Here is a 23,206-nt window from a genome sequence, read left to right on the forward strand (position 1 = left end):
ACATAATCGGTCACACATGTTTTTATTTGCCAACCCCTTCTGAAATGTTGTATTTCTACTTTCTCTTTGCAATTTCCTAATTATTTTTCTTCTCAGTCCCTCTCAAGTAGAGCCTAAAATATTTATTCTATTATTTCTGCTATCATCAATTATACATTTCCTGCCCCCAGGATAGCGTGCTATTTCTTGCTTGTTTTCTTCAGCCTCTCTCACAAACACAAAAGAATCCTTTTGTTCCTCCAGAGGATTCTGTCAGCTGACACTGAGACCTGTCAACACACTTCAAGGTTCGTCCTACCTTATTATGAGGTTGCTAACGTCTTTACATCACACGACAGTCCTGCCAGCCCGCCTCACTTGTTTTTTTCTCTCTTTCTTTCTTTATTCTTTTACTTTAGATTCATGGGACAGGGTCAGGATTTGAGCGATTTTATGCTTGCTCTCATTGTAATTTGTACACAAATCCTCTCTCCCGTTGTACACACACACACACACACACATATATATATATATATATATATATATATATATATATATATATGTGTGTGTGTGTGTGTGTGAAATTCTATCAGTAAAAGTTCTTCCCAAAGAACTCCAGACTTTGGCACTTTGACAGATTGAGAATTGCTGATGTTTGCTTTTTGAAACATACTAAAGTGGAAATCGATCTTTTCTTAATTTTAAGCAGTAAGTATTCTTTACTGTGATATATGCAAAAAGATAACCCCTAGATTATATACATGGTAGCTTTCTCTTTTTTTGAGTATGTTATCAAGGTAATGGAGGTCAAACCCAGGCCCTTAAACATGATAGGCAGGTGCTCTCTTACTGAGCTACACCTGCAGCCCAACTTGATGGCTTTCTATTAACCCCCTAAATTTAATTTCCAGTCAGTGCTAGAACATTTTCCTATATTGTTTCCTGTTATGTTTGCTGTCAGGAAGACTTAAGAATCCAAGCTATATAAATGCTATTACCATCACTGTGTAAAGGAAAAGAGCTATGAAAAGTTAGTTGGGCTGGCTATTATAGTTAATATTCCACTACACATATGGATTATAAAAATATAAACTTGCGCAGAAATCTTCTCCAAAGACCACTTTCCCACTCCTAAAAACCAAAATGCTTATATAAAAAACCTGCCAGAGAATTTCAGATGCCCGTGCCCATCTGTCTCATCATTAAATCCTGTGTTCCTTATCCCTGTGCTTCCCTCCCTCCCAGAACTCCATCACCTGTCCTCATTAGCATCTCTCCTTTCAGATGAGTGAACAGCAGGAGCCCGCTGTTAGATGGGAGCCCCTCTAAGAGGAAAGTCCTGGAATGTAGAAGCCACAGAGATCCAGGACATCTGGAAATTGAAAAGGAATGTGTAATGGGGGAGGAGGCGGCGGTCCTGCCCGAGTCAGGGCCCAGGGAGAGTCTGGGCAAGCGAACCGGCCCTGGAAGCAGCCACACAAATACCACAAATGACAGGGAGCTCAGGGCACGGTAAGAAAAATGCAGATCAATGCCTGGACGAAGAGAGGGAGCCGTTGTGACTAAAAGAAAGTACACAAGTAACTGGACTCACTCCAGGGACAGGAGGCTCTGGTCCCTGGAAAGCAGAGAAAAAGTGCAGAAAAAAACTGAGTCTCAGAATAAAAGACCAAGTGAGCCGGACACAACTTCAAAGCTTTAAAATGAGCACAAAGGATGAGAGACAGACAGCACAACTTCATTTGTAGAAAGAAAACAGTTTTTTTGGGGTAATGATTTCTTTCTTTTGTGAGTGGTATTAGGGATCAAACCCAGGGGCATTCTAACCCTAAGCTACGCCCCAGACCTTTTTACTTATTGTTTGTTTTTATTTTTATTTTTTTTAAAGGGTCTCGCTAGGTCTCTGAGAGTCTTGCTATGTTGCTGAGGCTGTTCTTGAACCTGCGATCTTCCTGCCTCAGCCTCCCAACTACTGAGATCAGAGGAATGTGCCACCATACCCAGTGTAATGTCTCATTTCAAAAGCATGGAGAATTATTTCACCTCACTATATAAATATAATATATTAAATACTTTGTACTTAATGCACATAGTTTGGTTAAAGCTCATTTGTTTCCATTTTTCAGCTTATTTCTATATAAAAATTTGTCATGAAATCATATAAATGAGGGCGTAGATTTTGGTGAGTACAAATGTTCATAGCGCTCCAGGTGAAATGTAAGGAGCATTTAAGTCATTTTAAAGTATAACGCTTGATAGGAAGATTTCAATTCTGCAACACAGAAAATGCTACTCATAAGGTAACAATTCTGTGAATAAGAAATTTGCTTCATTTATGAAAAGCAGGTCTAGAGGGAATGAAGAATACAGAAGCAATAAAACAGACAACACATAAAATAAATGTCTATATGCTTGTAAGTTACATGAAAATAGCATACTATTTTTAGTGTGCTTTATGACGCTTTCCTGGGCAATGAAGAGTATTTCAATTTTTTGGTTTGTATAATCCCGGTAGATATTTGTGTCGTTAACTCTCTTTTCTTTCCTAGCACACTCCTAGAATCCCACTGGCTCTATCAAACAGAACTACTTCTATTTGGAATCAGTATTCAAGGCCAGAATCGGGAAAACAGAGCTCATTATTCTGAGTGTAACTGAACCAAGTCATTGGGTCCAGAGAAGAGCAGAACTAAGAACTTAGCCACACTCTTCTGGGTCAGGAGGAAAAAGAATTCTCTGGGCTGGCAGAACTCTCCAGTTGTTTACAACCATCAAGTAATGGTGTAAAGTGTGAGTGTGAGTGTGTGTGTGTGTGTGTGTGTGTGTGTGTGTTACTGGGGACTGAAACCAGGGGCATTCTACCTCTAAGCTATACCTCCAGCCCTCTTTATTTTTGTTTTGAAAAAGTGTCTTGCTAGGTTGCTGAGAGTTTTGCTAAGTTGCTGAGGCTGTCCCCAAACCTGCGATCCTTTTGTCTTACCTCCCAAGTACTGATATTATAGGCATCATCGTGTGCTATGATGCACACTCCTAATAGATGTAGAAGATGAATAAGGAAAGCGATGGCTGGTGATGGATTAGAAGAAAGAAGCAAATATGAACAGGTTTCTGGTGATTGACAAATTTCATCTGGGACATGACTCTGGAGTGGTCGACAGAGAAAGAAAACGAGATCGCCATAGAAAAGAGACAGGAGGGGAAAAAGCACATAGCAGCAAGTGAAGCAAGAAAGTCAGAGGATTATTACACTTTCAGCTTCAAAATAATGATGCGCACAAATATCTCACAGAATAAATTGTGGAGCATAGAGCCTGCTGAGCATCGCTTCGTTCCCCCCTGGAATGACAATGAACTCACCTTTCGCAAACAACAGGCCGAGACTCGTTCATGACGGGACCCAGGGAGGAGCACGCCTGGCGAGGAGGGGGCGCGATGGGCACCGCGGAGTCCAGGGAGCTGGTCTTCCGATGGAAAGCATCCTGGGCCAGGGATGCGCCCGCAGGTACCACCGCCCCTGGGCCATCCCGGTCCACGGCGCAGGAGTCCGGCCGGCCGTGGCCGCCCCCTAGCGGCAGCTCAGGCCCCACCGCTCCCTGCAGGGGCACCTCGCCACCCAGCTCCACTTCCAGGGTGGGCGAGGCTGGGGGGGACACTCGCGGCTTGCGTTTCGTGGAGGCCCCAGATAGCAACTTCAACAACCCCTTTTTTTCTTTCTAGAACAAAAAAGAAGAAGGAGGAGAAGGAGGAGGAGGAGGAGGAGGAGGAGGAGGAGGAGGAGGAGGAGGAGGAGGAGGAGAAGGAGAAGGAGAAGGAGAAGGAGAAGGAGAAGAAGAAGAAGAAGAAGAAGAAGAAGAAGAAGAAGAAGAAGAAGAAGAAGAAGAAGAAGAAATACAGAGATCAGTTAGAGGCGGGCAATACTATTGCTGCTGTCCCTAGCAACAATCTGTAGGTCCCTAGGGTTTCAATATTTTGATTTTGACATTGTTTCAGTTGGACCAGGCGTGATGGCGCACACTTGTAATCCCAGTATTCGGGAGGCTGAGACAGGACGGAAATGATTTGCAGACAGCCTCAACTACTTAGGCCCTTTACAACTCAGTGAGACCCTATTTCAAAATAAAGAATAAAAAATAGGGCTGGGGTGTGGCTCGGAGGTAGAATGCCCCTGGGTTCTTTCCCCAGTACTGGAGAAAAAAAAAGTTTCAGTTGGTATTTGGTTACTCATAATCTGGCTACCAGTCTTTGGGTGGTACTGTCCTCACCTTTCACTGGGGCTTCTCCCTTTCTGCATGTATGGTTTTGCTTTGGACATACTGTTGTTTATTACTGTCATCTATTTAGGTAGTAAGATGAGCAGATAAAAGAGATGCAAAACAAAGCTCACAAACTTCCCAATTTATGTCTCGGTTTGGTAAAAGCACAGGTAGCTATTGAAGAATAAAATGGAAAATTCAGATTATGGATCTAAATTCCTGAAATTTCCACCTATCCTGTCTCTATCATAAGAGAGGCTGTGTGCTGAATAAAAAGCAACCCTACCCGCACGTGACCCACATGCACAGATCCGAGCGTATTGTCAGGAGTGACACGTGATCAGAGTGAAGGGCCCCCGCTTCTCACATGCCACCACCTTGATTCAATTTGACCAGCCAATATCATCACAACAGCAACAGAAGGTGGACCACTTCTCTTGCGCAAGAACATACTTGGTTAGAAATACAAAACAAGCCGGGCGTGGCGCAGCTTGTCATCCCCGAGCTTGGGAGGCTGAGACAGGAGGATCACGCAGGTTCGAAGCCAGCCTCAGCTACTTAGTGAGGCTCTCAGCAACTTAGTGAGACCCTGTTTCCAAATAAAATATAAAATGGGTCTGGGAGTATAGCCTGGGAGTAGAGAGCCTCTGGGTTCCACCCCCAGTACCACTAAAAAACCAAAAAGAAATCCCAAACAACTCCACAGTGTGTGTGTGTGTGTGTGTGTGTATGTGTGTGTGTGTGTGTTCGATCCTGGAGATCGAACCAGGAGCAAATTCTCTCTCTCATCTATACCCCCAGCCTTGTTTTATTTTTTTAATTTTTTATTTAGTTTATGTGTGGTACTGGAGACTGAACCCAGGGCATTCTACCTCTGAGCTATACCCTCAGCCTTATTTTTTATTCTTATTTTCTTTCTTTATTTTTTGAGGGTCTGGGGGTGGAACCCAGAGGCATTTGACCTCTGAGCTACACCCTCTGCCTAATTTTTTATTTTTTATTTTGAAACCGGGTCTCTCTGAGTTGCAGAGGGCCTCACTAAGTAGCTGAGGCTGTCCGCGAACTGCGATCCTCCAGTCTCAGCCTCCCAAATGCTGGGATTACAAGCGTGCACCAGCACGCCCGGCTTTTATTCTCATTTTGAAACAGGGTCTCACTACATTGTGGAAGGCCCTAAATAGCTGAGGCTGGCTGTGAACCTGTGATCCTCCCATCTCAGCCTCCCAAGCACTGCGATTATAAGCGTGTGCGACCATACTCAGAAATGTTTTATTATTTTATTTTTATTAGGCTGACCCTGAACCTGTGATCTTTCTGTCTGAAGTACTGGGATTTCAGGAGTGTACCACCACACCTGGCTGACTCCACAAAATTTTAAGGAAAGCTTTGGTATATTAATATTTTTCTGTCTTCTTTTGCAAGCAAATTCACAGTTTCCCCCAGCAACCTCATCCCCTGAAGCCGTCTCCTAAATTTTTGTCTGACACCTCCCTTCTTTGCTCTGCTAAGAAAGCCAGATCTCAAGCTAGCCCTTCTTTGCTCCCAAACTCCAAGTGTCGCGGTTTTTCTCTGATCACCAACTTGAACACCATCGCTTTGAAGTCATCACCTAAAATTGTTCTGCCTGGATGTCTGCTACACGGTAAGTCCTCTGTATGGAAACACGGCTGGAAAGTGAACCATTTCACAGGGGACTTGGGGAGGAAATCGAAATTATTATGGCCCGCTGACAGGGACATGGAATCACGAGGGCACCGCGGGGAGACAGACCCTGAGGGATTTTCTTGGAAATAGGGGTTACTTTGGTTTCAGGAACCCAAACAAAAATAAAACAAAACAAAAAAACCTCTCGAGGGGATGAATCTGAATCCACAATATTGCAATTTCATTAAAGACAGAATGGGAGAACAGAGGCCAGAGGGATCACTTGTCAGATGATGAGCAAGCATCCCTGGGAAAGGGCACCACAGTCCCCACTTGCTTAATGCTGCTCAGAGTTTGTGTTCTCCATGGGCCCGGAGGAGAAGGGTGTGTGTGAGGGGCTGGGAGTGTGTACTGAGGTCTTTTCAGTACCAGCTTGACCTGAGCTGCAGATGAAACAGGTCAGGGGACCTCCTCACCCCTCTCTCAGCCTGGGAAAGATCCTTTTGCATTTTTCTGCGAGGCCAAGCTTCATTTCATTACACTGGCTTCCCTTCAGTCATTCAAGGTCACGTTTTCCAAGCTACCATGTGCGTTCCGATAAGTGACCCCCACCAACTTGGACCACCTGTTTGCATGTTCTTGACTGTATTTGATAGACCTCTGTCTTTCACCCCATGGCGAATACAAAGCCCTGCACTCGTTAAAGCCGAGAAGCCAGGAAAATACTAGAAGAGGAAGAGATCTGTAGAAGGAAGAGCAAATATTTAGCTAGTGATAGGGTTGAGATAAAACAGGATGTTTGGGATTTCCCAAATCTCGAGGAAATAAAGCCTTTCCTCTACCCAACAGCTGATGGAGTGGCCTGATAAAATACTTGTCAGTGCCGTGGGCACACTCTTTTAGCAAAAGTAGGAAAAGTCAAGACATGAGCTGGGGAAAAAATAACATCTGCTCTCTTACAGTTCCAAGGCAGTAGTAGTCAGCTGCGGCTTCTAGCCCTGCCTGGCATGATGGACGAAAGCATGCTTTAATCCCTGGACCCCATGGAGCCACGCAGAACATCAAGTCCATTGATAAATTACAATCTCAGCAAGCCACAGCTAAAGATGTTGCTTAAGAGCTCAGTACTGGGCACTGAGAAGAGTATCAGATCTTGGCAATATGCTCCCGGATCAGCCTCTAAAGTGATTAAGAAGAAAGATGACTTGGTGCATTGAAAATGATTAAACACATTAAATACCGCTTGGCTTAATGACTTCTAAGGGATGTGTTATCATCAGCAACTGAGGCTGACTACCCACGGAGCAGAAGGCAGAGGATTAGGTATAATGGCAGGGTGCGGGGGTTCAGGGTGGGGGTGCTAACAGAGGGAAGAGGCAGCCCTTCCAAGAGCACAGTTCCAAGGAGCTGTGCTGTTAAAATCCTATTCTGATGTGTTTTTTCTCCATTAGCAGAACAATGTGCCACTTGGGAGAGATAATTTTGCAAATTCAGATATTTATCATGTAAGGGCACCTTTTTTATTTTTTCCAAAATCCAATAGCAAAAATGAAGTCTATAGATGATGAGTTAACAGAGACTACATTTTAGCAGAGCAATTTTTTTAATGTAATAAAAAAGGGGCATATCTCTTAACACAAACCTTAATAACTCATCTCCTGTGGGTTTTCCAAGAAATTATTCCCAGATGAAATAATGTTTTTAGAATTATAATTTTCTCTTCAAAAGAGCTGATGACTTAAAACAGTATCACATATAATAAAAAAAAAAGAGAGATCTGGATCCGAAAATTATCCAGACAATCAAGAGAGTTATTTTTATACACAAATATTTTCTGACCATTGACTTAACTCCTATTAGTCATTTAATAAAAGATGAGGCTGGGCGTGGTGGCGTACGCTTGTAATCCCCGTGCTTGGGAGGCTGAGACAGGAGGATCATGCAGGTTCAAGGCCAGCCTCCATTGGCTTAAGAGACCCTATTTCCAAATAAAAAGATGTAAAATAGGTCTGGGAGTGTGGCCTGGAGGTAGATGGCCTCTGGGTTCTATCCCCAGTAACACCAAAAAAAAAAAAAAAAAAAAAAGAGTACAATATGGGAAAAATCAAGTCAGAGTGCCTCCCTAAGCAAAAATAAACTTTATTTGAGCAGCTCACAATTAGCAACATTCTACCCACTGAGTCGTTCTCTTTGTTCTTCTCTTGACCCTCAGAAGTGTTTGGAATTCGCAATTGATAGCCTTCCTATACAGTTAGGCTCCTAATTGAGCCATTGTTCTTAGGTAAGAAATTAAAAAAATAATTAATGTGATTGTCTAATAATAATCCCTCACACTTTCAAGAAATACAGAGTGTCTAACATGAGCGAGGCCTTGTGCTGCGCTCAGGAAATACAGTAGCAAAGTCAAAGAACAGTTGCTACTGTCGAGCAGAGACACAAACACGCTATAAAATAGGCCCTTTACCCAAGAATAGAGCAGGGGAAGAGGAAGAAGACAGATTTGGGGTACCATCAGGGATGCAGGAGGTTTTTCTTTGAGGAAGGACACGTAGGGAGATGGGCCACGTGAAATCCTAGAGGTCATTGAACGCCACCAGGTTCCTTGCGACATTTGGCTAAATTTCGAGGCAGATTCCTACACTCATCCCTCGTGAGATAAAGACGAGTGACCGTCACTGCCGCGAGCTCTCTAAGCTTTCGCCAAATCATCACGCCAGCAAGGAGTGGCGGTGAGATTTGATCCAAGCCTGTGCTTTTCTCTTCCAGACACGGAGCACAGGCCATAGCTCTCAAAGCACCTCTGCCCCAGAGAGTAAGGAGAGCGGACATATTTACCCACCGCCACAGATCACAGAGGCCCCTCTCAGCCCAACTCCACAGATCTGCACTGCGGAGACCTGGTGTGGATCCCAGTTCTCGGCAGGGGCAGGGGCAGGGACCGTGGCCACTTAACAGAAAGGTGGGCTTCTCCACAGGAAAACTGAATGGCAAAGTACACAGACGATCCTGTTTCTGACAGCGAAAGAGAAATTAGAAGGAAAATCATTTAAGCAAAGAAATCGGTAGGGGCTTCAGGAAAAGGGTTCAGAAGAGAAGACCATGAACATATAAAACCAGATAGGAAACTAGGTGTGGTGGTGCACACTTGTAATCCCAGTACTTGGGAGGCTGAGATAGGAGGATGGCAGTTTTGCAGCCAGTCTCAGCTACTTAGCGAGGCCCTCTGGAACTCAGTGAGACACTGTTTCAAAATAAACAATAATAAGTGGGGCGTGGTGGTTCACGCTTGTAATCCCCTCGCTTGGGAGTGGAGACAGGAGGATCGCGCAGGTTTGAAGCCAGCCTCACTGGTTTAAGAGACTTTTCAAATAAAATATAAAATAGGTCTGGGAGTGTAACTTGGAGGTAGAAGGGTTCCATCCCCAGTACCACCAAAATAAATAAGTAAAGAATAAAATAGGGCGGGGAGGGTGTAGCTCGGAGGTAGAATGTTCCTGGGTTCAATCCCCAGTACTGCAAAAAATAATAAATTAAATAAAAAATAAAAATAAACAACCAGATAGGACCCTCTGCTACAGAAAACAAGAATAACAGCAGTGCATGTAGCCCACGCTTATAATCCTAGTACTTGGGAGATGAGATAGGAGGACTGCAGGTTTGCAGCCAGCCATAGCTACTTAGTGAGGCCCTCTGTGATCCTGTTTTAATTTTTTAAAAATAAAGGGCTGGGGGTGTAGCACAGTGGTAGAAAGCCCCTGGATTCAATTCCTAGTACCGGAAGGAAGGAAGGAAGGAAGGGGAAGGGGAGGGATAGGAAAGGAAAGAAGGAAGGAAGGAAGGAAGAGGAAAGAAAAGGAGGGAGGGACAGGAAAGTAACAGGTCCTCAGATGTTAGCCGATGGAAGAAAACCTGTGGTTGGCTTCTTGAGGGAGAGAATTATGATAATTCTGAGGCACTAAATGTTGACCCTTTGTCTATTTTTTAAAAACAGAAGGCAAAGCTGTGAGATTGATGATTATGGAGGAACTCGGGGACCTCACAAAGGAAGAATAGCAGTGATAGGGCAGGGATTTCTGGCAAGAAATCACGGAGATGATGCTGGGAAACACAGAGAGTTCCAGGTGCCTACGATCCAACCCAGAGTACCGCACCAATGTGAGCTTGACATTTTAACTCGGGGATAAAAACAAGGCTTCTAGATATCCCTGAGACACTGTGAGATGGGACTTTCAAATAAAACATTGTTCAACGGAGAGAGGAGGTCCAGCAGCTCTGCGTGTGCACGAAGTCAGATGCCTGTGTGGATCACTGGTGGTAGCCTGCAGAGTAGCTGGGTCTGGGGACCAGGAGAAGGTCACAGGAACGTCATCATAATAGGAACATGCCACGAACTACCTGGTGGGTTTAATTTAGTGAACAGGGACAATCACAGAGCAACAAGGAAAGATAGGAATGGTAAAGGCACGGCATTGTTAAACCCCTAGATATCAGCTGCAAGTTAACTAAACTAGAATCACGAACCCACATTTCCCTGGATTTGCTGGTAGTTTAATCTCACTGGAAGCTGAGCAAACTGCAACTTGGACCTAACTCTGGTTCACTGAGAGGAGCAGTAGAGTCCCGACAGAAAGACAGTACCCAAAAAGAGGCTGGCAATAGAATTGACTCGAAAGTTGAAAAGGATTAATTTTCAAAGTTCAAAAGAAACATATACATGACATGAAAAAAGGAACGATGCTTCAAGAGGAAAGGGAGGATTCTCAAAAATGGAATTCTCCCCATACAATTGCAAATTTTCCCGGCAGATGAAAATCTAGAGGCATCCAAAGGTTACTGATGTGAGCCCCCAGGGAGCAGCTAATGGGCTCCAATTTTTAAAGGACATGTACAGAAAAGATCAAGAGAAGGGTCCATAACAAAGAACGTAACATGGCCCACAGCTATTCAAGAAGGCTGAGGATCTGAATGAGCTTAAACTTGCCAAAAAGAATTTTTTTTTTTAAAAAGGGGCTATTTTAAATAAAGTTATGTTTGAAACAAAAAGAATAAGAAAGACACTCGCTCTCTCAGGAACAGAGTGGTCCTCAGATGGGAGGAAGAAAGGGAAGGATCATCTTTATATTGGAAAGGGAGAACAAACCTTGATAAGAGGAAAATGGGTAAGGAGTCTGGGATTTAGAAATCAAATGAACACTCTTATATGACAGGTTGAATTCACCTCATTATACAGAGAAAACTCGTAGCTGAAATGCAACCAACAGTCTTTGAGAGATTCTGATGGTTGATCTTGGTTGCAACATGGCATGTGTAGTCCCAGTTTTTTTTTTTTTTTTTTTTTTTTTGGTGGTACTGGGGTTCCTGGAAGCCCTTCTATCTCCGGGCTACACTCCCAGACCTATTTTTACATTTTTATTTGGAAACAGGGTCTCCTAAGCTAGCGCGCGCGGCTGGCTTCGAACCTGCGCGATCCTCCTGTTTCTGCCTCCCAAGCACGGGGATTACAAGCGTGCGCCACCACGCCCGGCTTAGTCCCAGTTTTTAAGAAGACAATAAGCCAGGCATGGTGGAGCATGCCTGTACTCATAGTATTTGGGAGGATGAGAGAGGAGGATCACAGGTTCAAGGCCAGCTTCACCAACTTAAAGAGACACTGTTTCAAAATAAAATATAAAGTAGGGCTGAGCGTATAACTCAGGGGTAGAATGCCCCTCGGTTCAATCCCCAGTACCACAAAAGAAAGATAAACAACAACAAAAAATAATAAACAAAGAACAAGAAGAAAACAACGAAGACAACAAGGCAGTCTGTAGACCATCTGGGTGATTCTAGGATAGTATTAAATGAAGGGTTTACAAGCACTTGGAAAAGGAAATGAGAATCTCCGGCAGAGACTGGCCCAGGAGGCATTTGCTACCAATAAGTAACAGCAAAAATGATGGGAAACTATTTGGATGGGACGTTTGGATCTCAGTGTGGCATCTGGCATGTTCTCCCATGATAGCCTTGTAGACATGATGGAGGGACACTCCATAAATGGGGATTTATGATTAAGTGATGATAACCATGGGATTACGGAATTAATATCAACCAGAAGAAGTCTCGTTAATAGCTAGGAACATTAAATGAAGTAGTAGGCTTAAGAAGAGGAAATTTGAAACCTATGACATGAAAAATAGGTGAAGACAACTTCAAGAGTGCAGCCATGGGCCAGGGAAGGCGGTGCACGCCTGTAATCCCAGTACTTGGGAGGTCAAGACAGGAGGATTATAGTTTTGGGGCCAGCGTCGGTATTTTAGTGAGGCGTTCTGCAACTTGGTGAAACCCTGTTTCAAAATAAAAAATAAGATAGGGCTGGGGATGTAGCTCAGAGGTAGAATGCCTCTGGGTTCAATTCCTAGGACATGTGCTCCCCCCAAAATCATAGTCTTGGGCTGGGGGTGTAGCTCAGTGGTAAAGCACTTGCCTACAATGTGCAAGGCCCTGGGTTTAATCTCCAGCACCAAAACAACAACAAGAAAGGAGTAGAGCATTAAAAAGACAAAGATAGGAGATAATTCTGCAAACACCTTAGCACACTGTGTACAAAGATGAAGAGTTTCTGTGGCTCCTTAGAGCGGGAGACAGACACGTGCTCAAGTAAACCAAGTTAGGACTGACTGAAGATGGTCAGGGACCGAGCAGAGGCAGGGCAGTAGAAGCCACTGAGGTGTCCGAGCAGAGGCCATTGGTCAGAGATGGGACTTTCAGTCCTCTATTAGTTGCTGCTGCAAGAAATTACAGTCAATTCTGAATGAAAAGCCAGGGCCTAAAGCCAAGGGTGCTGGCGGGGCCACATTCCTTCCGGATGCTACAGAGAAGAATTGATTGTTCTGGCCTTGTCCAGATTCCAGAGGCTGCGGGCGTTCTTTGGCTCATGGTCTCCTTCCAAGGGCATTCATTCTACCTCTGCCATAAAACCCCAGCCCTATTTTATTTATTTTATTTATTTTTTTTGCGGGTCTGGGATTGGAACCCAGGGGCATTCAACCTCTGAACTACAACCCCTGCCCTATTTTTTATTCTTTATTTTGAAACCGGGTCTCACTGAGTTGCAGAGGGCCTCACTAAGTAGCTGAGGCTGTCCGCGAACCGCAATCCTCCGGTCTCAGCCTCCCAAATGCTGGGATTACAAGCGTGTGCCACCACGCCTGGCTTATATTTTATATTTTGAAACGTCTCATAAAGTTGCGGAGGGCTTCACTAAGAGGCTGAGGCTGGCCGTGAACCTCTGATCTTCTGTTTTAGCCTCCTGAGTACTTGGATTACAAGGGTATGCCACCATGCCTGCCTGTTCTAGGACTGTAAATTCAATCTTATCTGCCAAGTCCTTTTTGGCAGTAAGGAAACGCATCAGAAAACTGAACAGACTAGGAAGCTGACATCTTTGGGAGCCATTATTCTGTTTACCACAGGAACCTTTAAGCTTCAGAGACTCTGTGAATTCCCTAGTGGGAGTACTATGACGGCAAGGGCCCCTGTTTTGATCAGTGACCAAAGCCCCAAGGCACACTGTGCCCAATTCTTAAAACCTAAACTATAAAAATCATTCTTTTAGAGATATTAACAAAGTTGAACATGTCAGCTTGAATACAAGTTTAATGTAGTTAATCATAAACACTGAACAGATACCAATCTTTTTCAAAAACTCTCATGTTAAAAGTTAATTAAATATTAACTTTTTAGTGGGCTGTAAAGTTTATTTCCTTATAAATTCCCGTTTACAGGCTGGCCTACCCATTTAAATAGAGACGTACATTACTGCCAAGCCAGGTGGCTAAGAGTTGATGATTACCCTTCAGCTTCCCAGAACTGATGTGTTAGGGGAAATGGAGAAAATACTCAGAAAAGAGTCACAATTGTAGAACAGTTATCCAGAATTGGTCATCGTCTTTTCTCTTTGTGTTCACAAGTGGTCATAATATTGGAGTCACGTGTGATGGCACACACTTGTAATCCCTCTTGAGACAAGAGGACCATGGGTTCTAAGCCAGCCTCAGCAACTTAGTAAGGCTCTCAGCAACTTAGTGAGACCCTGTTTCCAAATTAAAAATAAAATAGGGCAGGGGGTGTTCAGAGGTAGAATGCCTCTGGGTTCAATCCCTAGCACCAAACACATATACAAACACACACACACAAACTTATAATAATGATAAAAATAATCACTATTAGTTTCTCTTTCCTCCAACTACCTGTATCAAAATCCAATTACAGGTGAGTCTTTCAAACATAGTTTTCTACAGTTTCTATTTGTATTATTTGTATTTTCTTTGAAATTCAGTCTTAAATAAGATTAAAAAAAACTAAATGGGACTTAGAAAAATCACCTTTCCCTATAGTTCAGAGCTGGTCTCTCAAGGAATCACACTGGCATGGTTAGATGTATTACAGATAAAAATTTAAGTCCACAAATAAAAAGTTTTGACTGATAGCTTCAACCCTCTGGCATAGTAACATTTTTTTTTCTTTTGAAAAAATAGAATTGTTAACAAGACTGACTAACCAGGAAAAATAGAGGAGAGCAAAATGGGGAAAGAATAAACAGCAACAGGGGAAAGGAAATTCCAAAGTGGGACTGTAAGGGACTGCAAGAGGGGGCACGAGGCATGACTTAAGTCTTATTCATTGTGGTCTCCTGAATCCAACAAAGAGCCTGGCAACTGGTGGGTGCTTCAATCCGGAGAAGCACAGGGCCAGAAACCACAGGGCACAGTGTAAGCAGAGAAGTAGCTGGTCTTACTTTACTGTCTTTGTCCGGCTTGGTTGCTGAGCTGTTCCCACAAGCTGATGAAGCACTGTCGGGGGACATGGGGAGTCCAGGGAGAATGGTCACTGTCCGGCCGCTGGGCTCGGTCTCCAGAGCGGCGGTGGTGATGCTGGAGGAGGTGAGAGAGGCAGCCGCCGCACAGGCCAGGGGGGCGCCGGCTCGGCTGATACCAACAGCAGCACCGTGGGCCACAGGGCCTGCCATGGGGGCCAGTGGCTGCGGGGAGCCCAGAGAATGATGGGGCAGGCCCACAGCCACAGGGCCAAGGCAGGCGGCGTTCTGTACCTGGATGGGCGTCACTGCGGCCGTGGGGCGTTCTTGGTTATGCGCTGCAACTGGCAGATGACAGGAGAAAACACAGCACAGGTCAACTTCCTGCTAAATCCTATCCGCCAAAGCATGAGTCACTGGTGCATCAGGCCATAATGAAAGGCTGCCGTTGCCATTCATTACGATAATGAATGGCTGTAGGGTGGTTTGGATGCACGCAAATCTTAGCGGGATCTCTACGTGCTATTTCTCTTTCAGGTCAGCCCTGGATTCTGCAGAGGGCCTGGAAGTTTAACTTTAAGTCCAACGTCCTTTAATTAAGGAAAATACCTGTCCATTGCATTAGAGACACTATGCAGGTTTTTCATGGTTCTCTACAATCAAAGCATATCAGACTAAAGTGCTGTTTTTATTAACTAGTTTTGAGTTTTCTTCCCCCCTTCAGTCTTGCTATGTTGTCTACGCTGGTCTTGACCTCAGGATCCCTCTGCCTCAGCCTTCTGAGTAGCTGGGATCACAGGTATATACCACTCTGTCTGGTTCATTTTTAACCATTTTTCTCATATTTTTTTTTAATTTTTAATTTTTGGTGTTACTGGGGTTCCTGGAAACCCTTCTACCTCCGGGCTACACTCCCAGACCTATTTTTATACTTTTTTTAAAATTTGGAAACAGGGTCTCTTAAGCCAGCGCGGCTGGCTTCGAACTTGCGTGATCCTCCTGTCTCTGCCTCCCAAGCGCAGGGATTACAAGCGTGCGCCACCACGCCTGGCTTTATTTGTTTGTTTGTTTGTTTGTTTGTTTTTGATAGAATTCACAAGCCTTTAATTTACTCCTCCATTTATTTTTTGGGGGGTATCGAACCCAGGAACAATCTACCTCTGAGTCATACCTCCAACCCTTTCTATTTGAAACAAAGTTTTGTTAAGTTGCTGAGATGGGCCTCGAATTTGTGATCTTCCTGTCTTGGCCTCCTAAGTACTAGGAATACAGGTATATAACACCATGCCCAGCTACGCCACCATTGTTAGTCAAGACTGTTGGTACGTTTTTGATGCCAAAGAATTAAGAAAGCTATTTAAGAGTGCATTGGGTCTAAAATGACTCGTGACTATGTTCACTGAAATATTCAATACATCATTTAGCAGGGAATCACTCAGAGGCCACTCAGCTAGAAACAGTGAGATTTGAGATCTCACAAACTTGAGTTCTTAAGTTGTATTTTCTTTTTCTTATTTATTGAGACAGAGTCTTATGTTGCCCAGGCTGGCCTCGAACTCTCAATCTTCCTGCCTCAGCCTCTCAAGTAGCCGGGACCCCAGATGTGCACCACTGTGCCCGACTAGAAGTCATAGCTTCAAGGATCCACTTAGTGTCCTTCAGACTTTAGATCTGGACAGATTTGAATTAACCTGCTAATAAAGAGCTACCAAAGGCCCCTGGCTGGACAGGGCCTGGCTACTATTTCCTAATGTTATTCATCATTTTACTATTACATCTACTTTTTCAACACCTATCATAAATGATCTGCAGTTAGGCAGGTGAATTCTTCAGATGTGGCTCAGTCCCGTGTCCTCCTCACCTGTCCTCACAGCATTGCGGGCCTGGTTGACCGTCATTTGCCCGGTCATGTGCAACAGGACCTTAGTCTGAGGACTAGTCTGGATGTGAGCTGCTGACACCACAGCCGTAGGGACACCACCGGGGGTCCCTGCCACGCCATTTCCCTGCAGCTTCTGCCCCGGCCCTCCTGCAGTGGAAGGGCTGACCAAGGTCACCCCGCGGCTGGTCTGACTCACAGTCGACAACGGGGCTTTAGCTTGGGAAGCATTCGTCGCTGCCCTGCCAAGACAGAAACAGATGGAAAGCCCAATCCATTAGCAAAAAGGGAGATAGCACAATTAAGCGCAAGAAAAATGACTCAGAACTTTAAAGACAGAACGTTGTAAAAAATGAATGGAATTATTTTGACATAGTTTTAAGAAGAGCAAATTTAAAGGAATGAAGGCCCGGAGGCAGAGAAAGATCTTGAAACTGTCCGGAGTCACCAGACACCACACGGCATACTCCGCTCAAGAAAATACCCTTGCTGGATTCAGGTTTCCATGTCGGGCCAAACACCAACTCTGACTTCCAGGCCTGGGCTTCCCCTGCTTCATCGGTCAAACAAGCCAGGCTTGTTCTCTTACAGTATCCACATTTCCATAACTTTGTTCTTGTTTTCTGACTTGCTTCCAACACAACACACAAGTACCTGTGTGTGTGAACACATACATGCATGCCCATACACATGAGACACACACTCTTGGAATGCCCTTTCTGGCTACTCTTTTATTTATTTTTTAATTAATTAATTAATTTATTTATTTATTTTTCAGTACTGGGGATGGAACCCAGGGGCATTCTACCTCCGAGCTACACTCTCCAGCCCTATATTTTATTCTTTATTTTGAAACAGTCTCAGTGAGTTGCAAAGGGCCTCACTAAGTAGTAGCTGAGGCTGTCCGCGAACCGATCCTCCTTTCTCAGCCTCCCCAATGCTGGGATTACAAGTGTGCGCCATCATGCCAAGCTTCTGGCTACTCTTGATTTATCTCCATCCCATTTATGTTTCAAGATCCAGCATAAATTTCATCATTCCAAAAAGCTTTGCCTGAGGTTCAAGGCTAAGACCTTGTGATTCTGTTTCTTGTAGAGTCTTTATTTTGTTTTGTTTTTATACTGTGAGCAGCATTTATAGTTTGGCCCTTGGTTGCAAAATGTAGCATATTTTTCTAAAAATATAAAATTCCACGTTAAATACAGATGACTCAGTAATAGTTCCTTGGAGGCAGGGCTAGTGTAAAAATGACTCTTTTCTGTTCCTCCAGTATTTGCAGTAATAGGGGTGTAGCCAGTTCTAAACATCTATCTACTAGTTGAATTTAATCATACTAAGTACAAAGTAATTTTGTGTCATGTATTTTTTTTATATTCTAAATTCACTTAAGCAATGACAATTCTGCACATATCAATTTTCTAGTAGGAAGGATGTTTCATTAACTCAAACATCATTATTTATCATGATGATAAGAAAGTATTTACTGTGTTTCTCTACAGTTAAACAGAACCTTGTAATCATTTTTCTGAATCTTACCTTCATTAGTTTCATCTTTATTGTTTCTTGCATTTTAATCCATTATTTTTATTTATTAACGTATGTATTTATTTTTTTGCACTAGGAAGGAAGGTTCTGTCTTCTGTCTGCCATTTTCTGAAAGGGCTGGAATTTTTTCTTTCCTTTCTTTCTTTCTTTCTTTCTTTTTTTTTTTTTCAGTACTGGAGGTGGAACCCAGGGGCATTCTACTTCTGAGTTACACCTCAGCCCAATTTTTTATTTTTTATTTTTGAAACCGGGTCTCATTAAGTTACAGAGGGCCTCACCAAGGAGCTGAAGCTGGCCACGAACCCAGATCCTCCTGTCTCAGCTTCCCAAGTACTGGGATTACAAGCGTGTGCCGCCCTGCCTGGCTTTGTGATTTCTAACATATAGAGAAAAGGAAGTTTATATTGATAAAAATTTGCAAGTCAAATTAAAGGCAACATTCTGTCGCCATCTGCAACAACAGTAATTTTCATTTGATTAGGCTGCTGGCCAACCTATAAATCAAGGCCAATAGCTGACAAGCACGTCGGTTCATTAAACCATTTGTTTAAGATCAGGACATTTGAGGAATGGTTTAACACAGCTAAACCTGGACTGCTTGTTAAGAGGCCAGTGGTCAAAGATGGGGATTTGGTGGCGATGATTTTATTACTCATCTTTTTTTGGATCTCAGAGCTAATTTCTTGAGTGACCAGGAGGTATATTATTTTTAAATAAAATAAAAAAATTTCATATATATAAAATCCTATCACCTGGTTACCAGGACCTCTCAACCTCAGTGATATTTTAGACCAGATTTTCTTCTTTTGGACGAGAGCAGTCTTGCACACTGCAGGGTTTTGGGGCATCCATGGCCTCTGTCTACTATATGCCAGCAGCCCTCTCTGCTCAATGTGACAATCAAAACCATGTCCAGATAGTGCTAAGTGTTACCCTGTGAGCAAAACCATGTCCATTTAAAATGGGTCTATTTCATATTTAAGGAATGTTTATTTCTGACTGTATTATAGGAATTAATTGGCAGAACTCTGAGGTAATTACTAGGTTACTGGGATAAATATAGGTCCAGATGATGTGGGCTTGAGGATTTCTTTACTAGGTGATCTCAGACAAGTTATTTAATCTCTCTACAGTTCAATTTCCTAATTTCCTCATCAATTAAATGGGGATAACAATAGTAACTGCATCAATGAAATGCTTAAGGACTAGGAGTTAATAAATGTAATATGCTTAGAAATCTGCGTGCCTAGTATATAGTAGACATTACAGGAACATAAAAGTTTTATTTATTTATTTTTGCAATACTGGATGGAACCCAGGGTCATTCTACTTCTGAGCCACACAACCAGCCCTATTTTTTTTTTAAATTTTAGTTTGAAACAGGATCTCACTAAGTTATAGAAGGCCTAACAGAGGCTCACTGAGAACCTGTGATCCTCCTGTCTCAGCCTCCCAAGTACTGGGATTACAAGAGTGTGCCACTATGCCTGGCTTATAGCTCTTATTTTAAACACTTTGCCTTTTATTTTCTGGTAGAAAAATACTAGAAATGGTACAGTTGACTCTACTCAGATATAAAAAAAAACCTCCTAACCCAGTTTATTTATTGTCAGAAACCTATAATTTCACATTTTTCCATATGAAAAGTAAGCTAAGAATCTTGGTGTAGAAGAGATTTTAGCAGATACAGATATGGATTTCAAGAACCCTTTTTATAGGCAATTATAGTGGGAAAAGGAATCTTAATAGGCTGAAAACTCTGGAAAAGAACAAAGCTTCACTGTTGAGAACTTAGTAAACCATTTATTCGAGCCATACCTTGTGACTGGTGCCACGTAATTGCCAGGGAAAACCCCAATCTTGCTGGTATGCATCGATGTGCCTTTGAACCAGCCATCCTGGCATCGCTCGAACACTAAAAACATCTCCCCCTTTCTCAGCTCCAGCTCATCTTCTTTCCGAGGAGTGTATGGATATATAGCAACGTACCTAGAACAGGAGAAAACAGATTTGATTTCAAGCTAACAGACAATACCCCCAAGGAGTTCAAAACTCTTGTTTTAAGCCAGGCGTGGTGGCGCATGCTTGTAATCCCAGCATTCGGGAGGCTGAGACTGGAGGATCGCGGTTCACGGACAGCCTCAGCTACTTAATGAGGCCCTCTGCAACTCAAGGAGACCCGGTTTCAAAATAAAAAATAAGCCGGGTGTGGTGGTGCACGCTTGTAATCCCCGCGCTTGGGAGGCGGAGGCAGGAGGATGGTGCAGGTTCGAAGCCAGCCGCACTGGCTTAAGAGACCCTGTTTTCAAATTTTTAAAAAAAGTATAAAAATAGGTCTGGGAGTGTAGCCCGGAGGTAGAAGGGTTTCAAGGAACCCCAGTACCACCAAAAATAAGTAAATAAACAAACAAACAAACAAATAAATGAATAAAATAGGGCAGGGGGTGTAGCTCGGAGGTCGAATGCCCCTGGATTGCATCCCCAGACCCGCAAAAAATCCAAAACAACAAAAACAAACAAACAAACAAAAAAACTCTTGTTTGGGACAAAGCCTTGACTTGCAGCTTGCAAGAGTGCCTAATTGCTGCTATGGGTTGGGCGCCCACTGGGAAGACCCAGCACTTCAAATGGCACTTGATAGACAGGAAGTGGCCCCAACTAAGGACAAAGGGCATAAAATCCCACCGAGAAGCACAGGAGGCTGCCTTCCATACACAAGCTCAACCTAGAGGCCCTGGCTGTACCTGCTTTCCCTCCACTCAGCCAGGAAGGAGATTGAGTTTGAAGAATTCAAAGGAAACAAACAAAACAAAAAGCCGGGGTCGCAGAGAGTACACAACTCCACAGGGCAAGGTACTCATTCCAGACGAACCTCCAGGTCTCACCAGTCCTCCAAACTGTTTGTGCATAAATTCACAGAATGCAGGATCCATAAAAACCCTGTTAACTGCCGGGCGTGGTGGCGCACACTAGCAATCCCAGCATTCGGGAGGCAGAGACCGGAGGATGGCAGTTCACGGACAGCCTCAGCTACTTAGCAGGACTCTTCGCAACTCAAAAACAAAAATAAGACTAAGCCGGGCGTGGCAGCGCACGCTTGTAATCCCAGCATTCGGGAGGCTGAGACCGGAGGATCGCAGTTCGCAGACAGCCTCAGCTACTTGGTGAGGCCCTCCGCAACTTAGTGAGACCCTGTTTCAAAATAAAGAATAAAAAAAAATAGGGGAGGGGGGTGTAGCTCTGAGGTCAAATACCTCTGGGTTCCATTCCATTTGTTTTGTACCGCAAAACAAAACAAAACAAAACAAAACAAAAAAACAAAAAAACCCACACACACTAAGGCTGGGTGTGGTGGCTCACACTTGTAATTCCAACATTTGGAAGGACAGCCTCAGCTTCTACTTAGGCCCTTTGCAACTCAGTGAGACCCTGTTTCAAAATAAAAAATAAAAACATAGGGTTGGGGGTATATCTCCAAGAAAGAATGTCCGGGTTTCATCCCTAGTACCACACACACAATAATAATAATAATAATAATAATAATAATAATAATAATAATAATAATCCTGTTACATTTCCCATCAGTAAACTCTGGGCAAGATAATTAGACTTTTCCAGATATTTGCTGCTGAGGACCTATAGTTTTTATATGCACACTCCAACTAGATCTGATTTGGGGTAGAATGCCTTCCTGGTCCTTCATCTCCTACTGCAAGAAATGAAAATCAAGCCCAGAAAGCTCACACAAGAGTTGTACAAAAAAGGGCAGCTACAGACACCTATAATACGGTAAAAAAACAAACAGCGTGTTTCCCTAAACTGCAAAACTCAGCAGGTCCGATGCCTAGCAGGCTCATGTGTTGGGCTCATGTCGTTTCAGCAGTTTCCTAATTATATGCACGAGTGGGTAGAAGTTTGCAGAATGTAAACCACTTGCTGGGTATTAGCCTGTCACCAGCTCATATCAGAAAGGTGTTTCCTCCCTCTGCTGCTTGGGCTCCATTTTAAGTGGAAGCTTAAACAGTAATAAATGACACCCTCACTTACACACTAGGGCGAGTCTGAGGCCGTAAGTGTGCTATCTGGTCGGTGGATCCTGCCGCGGGCCTGGGTGCCATTCCGGCAGCAGCAGCAGTCGCGCCCGGTGGTGTGGAAGCCAGGAGAGGGGGCGGAGGAAGAGGAGGATTCATAGTCTATGCAGAGAATGGAGAAATAGAAGGGGTAAATAAAAGCAACCAAATATTTATGTCTTCTATGGAAGGTGGGACAAGGAATCAGAAATCCACAGAACAAGACTTTAATGGAATCCACACAGAGCAGAACCAGCAGGCTTCTTCCTCTGAAAGCTCCCTTTAAAAATTTCACCTTAAAGCCACAGCTACCATTTTCAGCAAACAGGTAAGTAATCACCCTTGGGAAGAGACAAAGGAAAATTTAGACAATGGAATATAATTTTAAGATTAACAGCACTCTTAAGCACAGACTTCCACAAGAGCCTAAAGGTCTATCCAAGGGGCAGCGGTCATGTCACGCTGCTTGCTAGGAATTAATTTGTGATTGTTTTTGTAACCTGAAACTTCAACACAACCCAGAACAATTTAGCTGCATTATATCTGAAATCATGCCTTGGGAAGAAAATGTCTTTTGATGCCTGGTCTCCAAAATGCTCAAACAATAACCAACCACAGTCGCTGGCTATTGTCACCACTTTTGTTTATTCTTTTCTTAACTTCACCAGCTTTTGAAATTTAGGACTATCAAGGCTGGTAATCTTTAACAAGCACACCAGTGAAAAGCTGCTGGTTCCTTTGCGGGCACAGTCTACTGGGGCTCTGCCTACAGGACTCCATGCCTTTGAAAATCAATGGGGCGATTGTTACCTTCTGATCTATACACTCCAGATAATTCTTTAGGGTCTGTAATATTGAAACTCCTGGGAAAACCGGCATTACAAAGACTGCCGGAACACCCACCTCAACCCTCCCCCAATCTTTGAGCCACTAGAGGTAAAAATTGAATCGAAGGGGAAATAAAGAGACCAGTGGATGTACCTAGGAAGCATAAATCGCTTCTCTAATATCAGAATATTAATGAAAAAATCCAGTGATTTCT

At 43.5% G+C, this 23,206-nt stretch overlaps 1 protein-coding gene across 1 annotated transcript in view; it reads right to left on the reverse strand.

Moving 5' to 3' along the window:
* Positions 1-23,206, reverse strand: part of SH3RF1 (SH3 domain containing ring finger 1) — a gene marked incomplete at both ends in the record, with an annotated part of 180,987 nt that overhangs the window by 6,240 nt on the left and 151,541 nt on the right. Inside the window, 5 exons of the mRNA XM_080709753.1 lie at positions 3,337-3,692; positions 14,653-15,014; positions 16,532-16,791; positions 19,913-20,083; positions 22,142-22,287. Of these exons, the coding sequence (XP_080565879.1) occupies positions 3,337-3,692; positions 14,653-15,014; positions 16,532-16,791; positions 19,913-20,083; positions 22,142-22,287 (1,295 nt within the window). The remainder of the gene's footprint in view (positions 1-3,336; positions 3,693-14,652; positions 15,015-16,531; positions 16,792-19,912; positions 20,084-22,141; positions 22,288-23,206) is intronic.

Source organism: Muscardinus avellanarius, assembly GCF_963383645.1.
Source record: "Muscardinus avellanarius genome assembly, chromosome: 14".
NCBI classification, from domain to species: Eukaryota; Metazoa; Chordata; class Mammalia; order Rodentia; family Gliridae; genus Muscardinus; species Muscardinus avellanarius.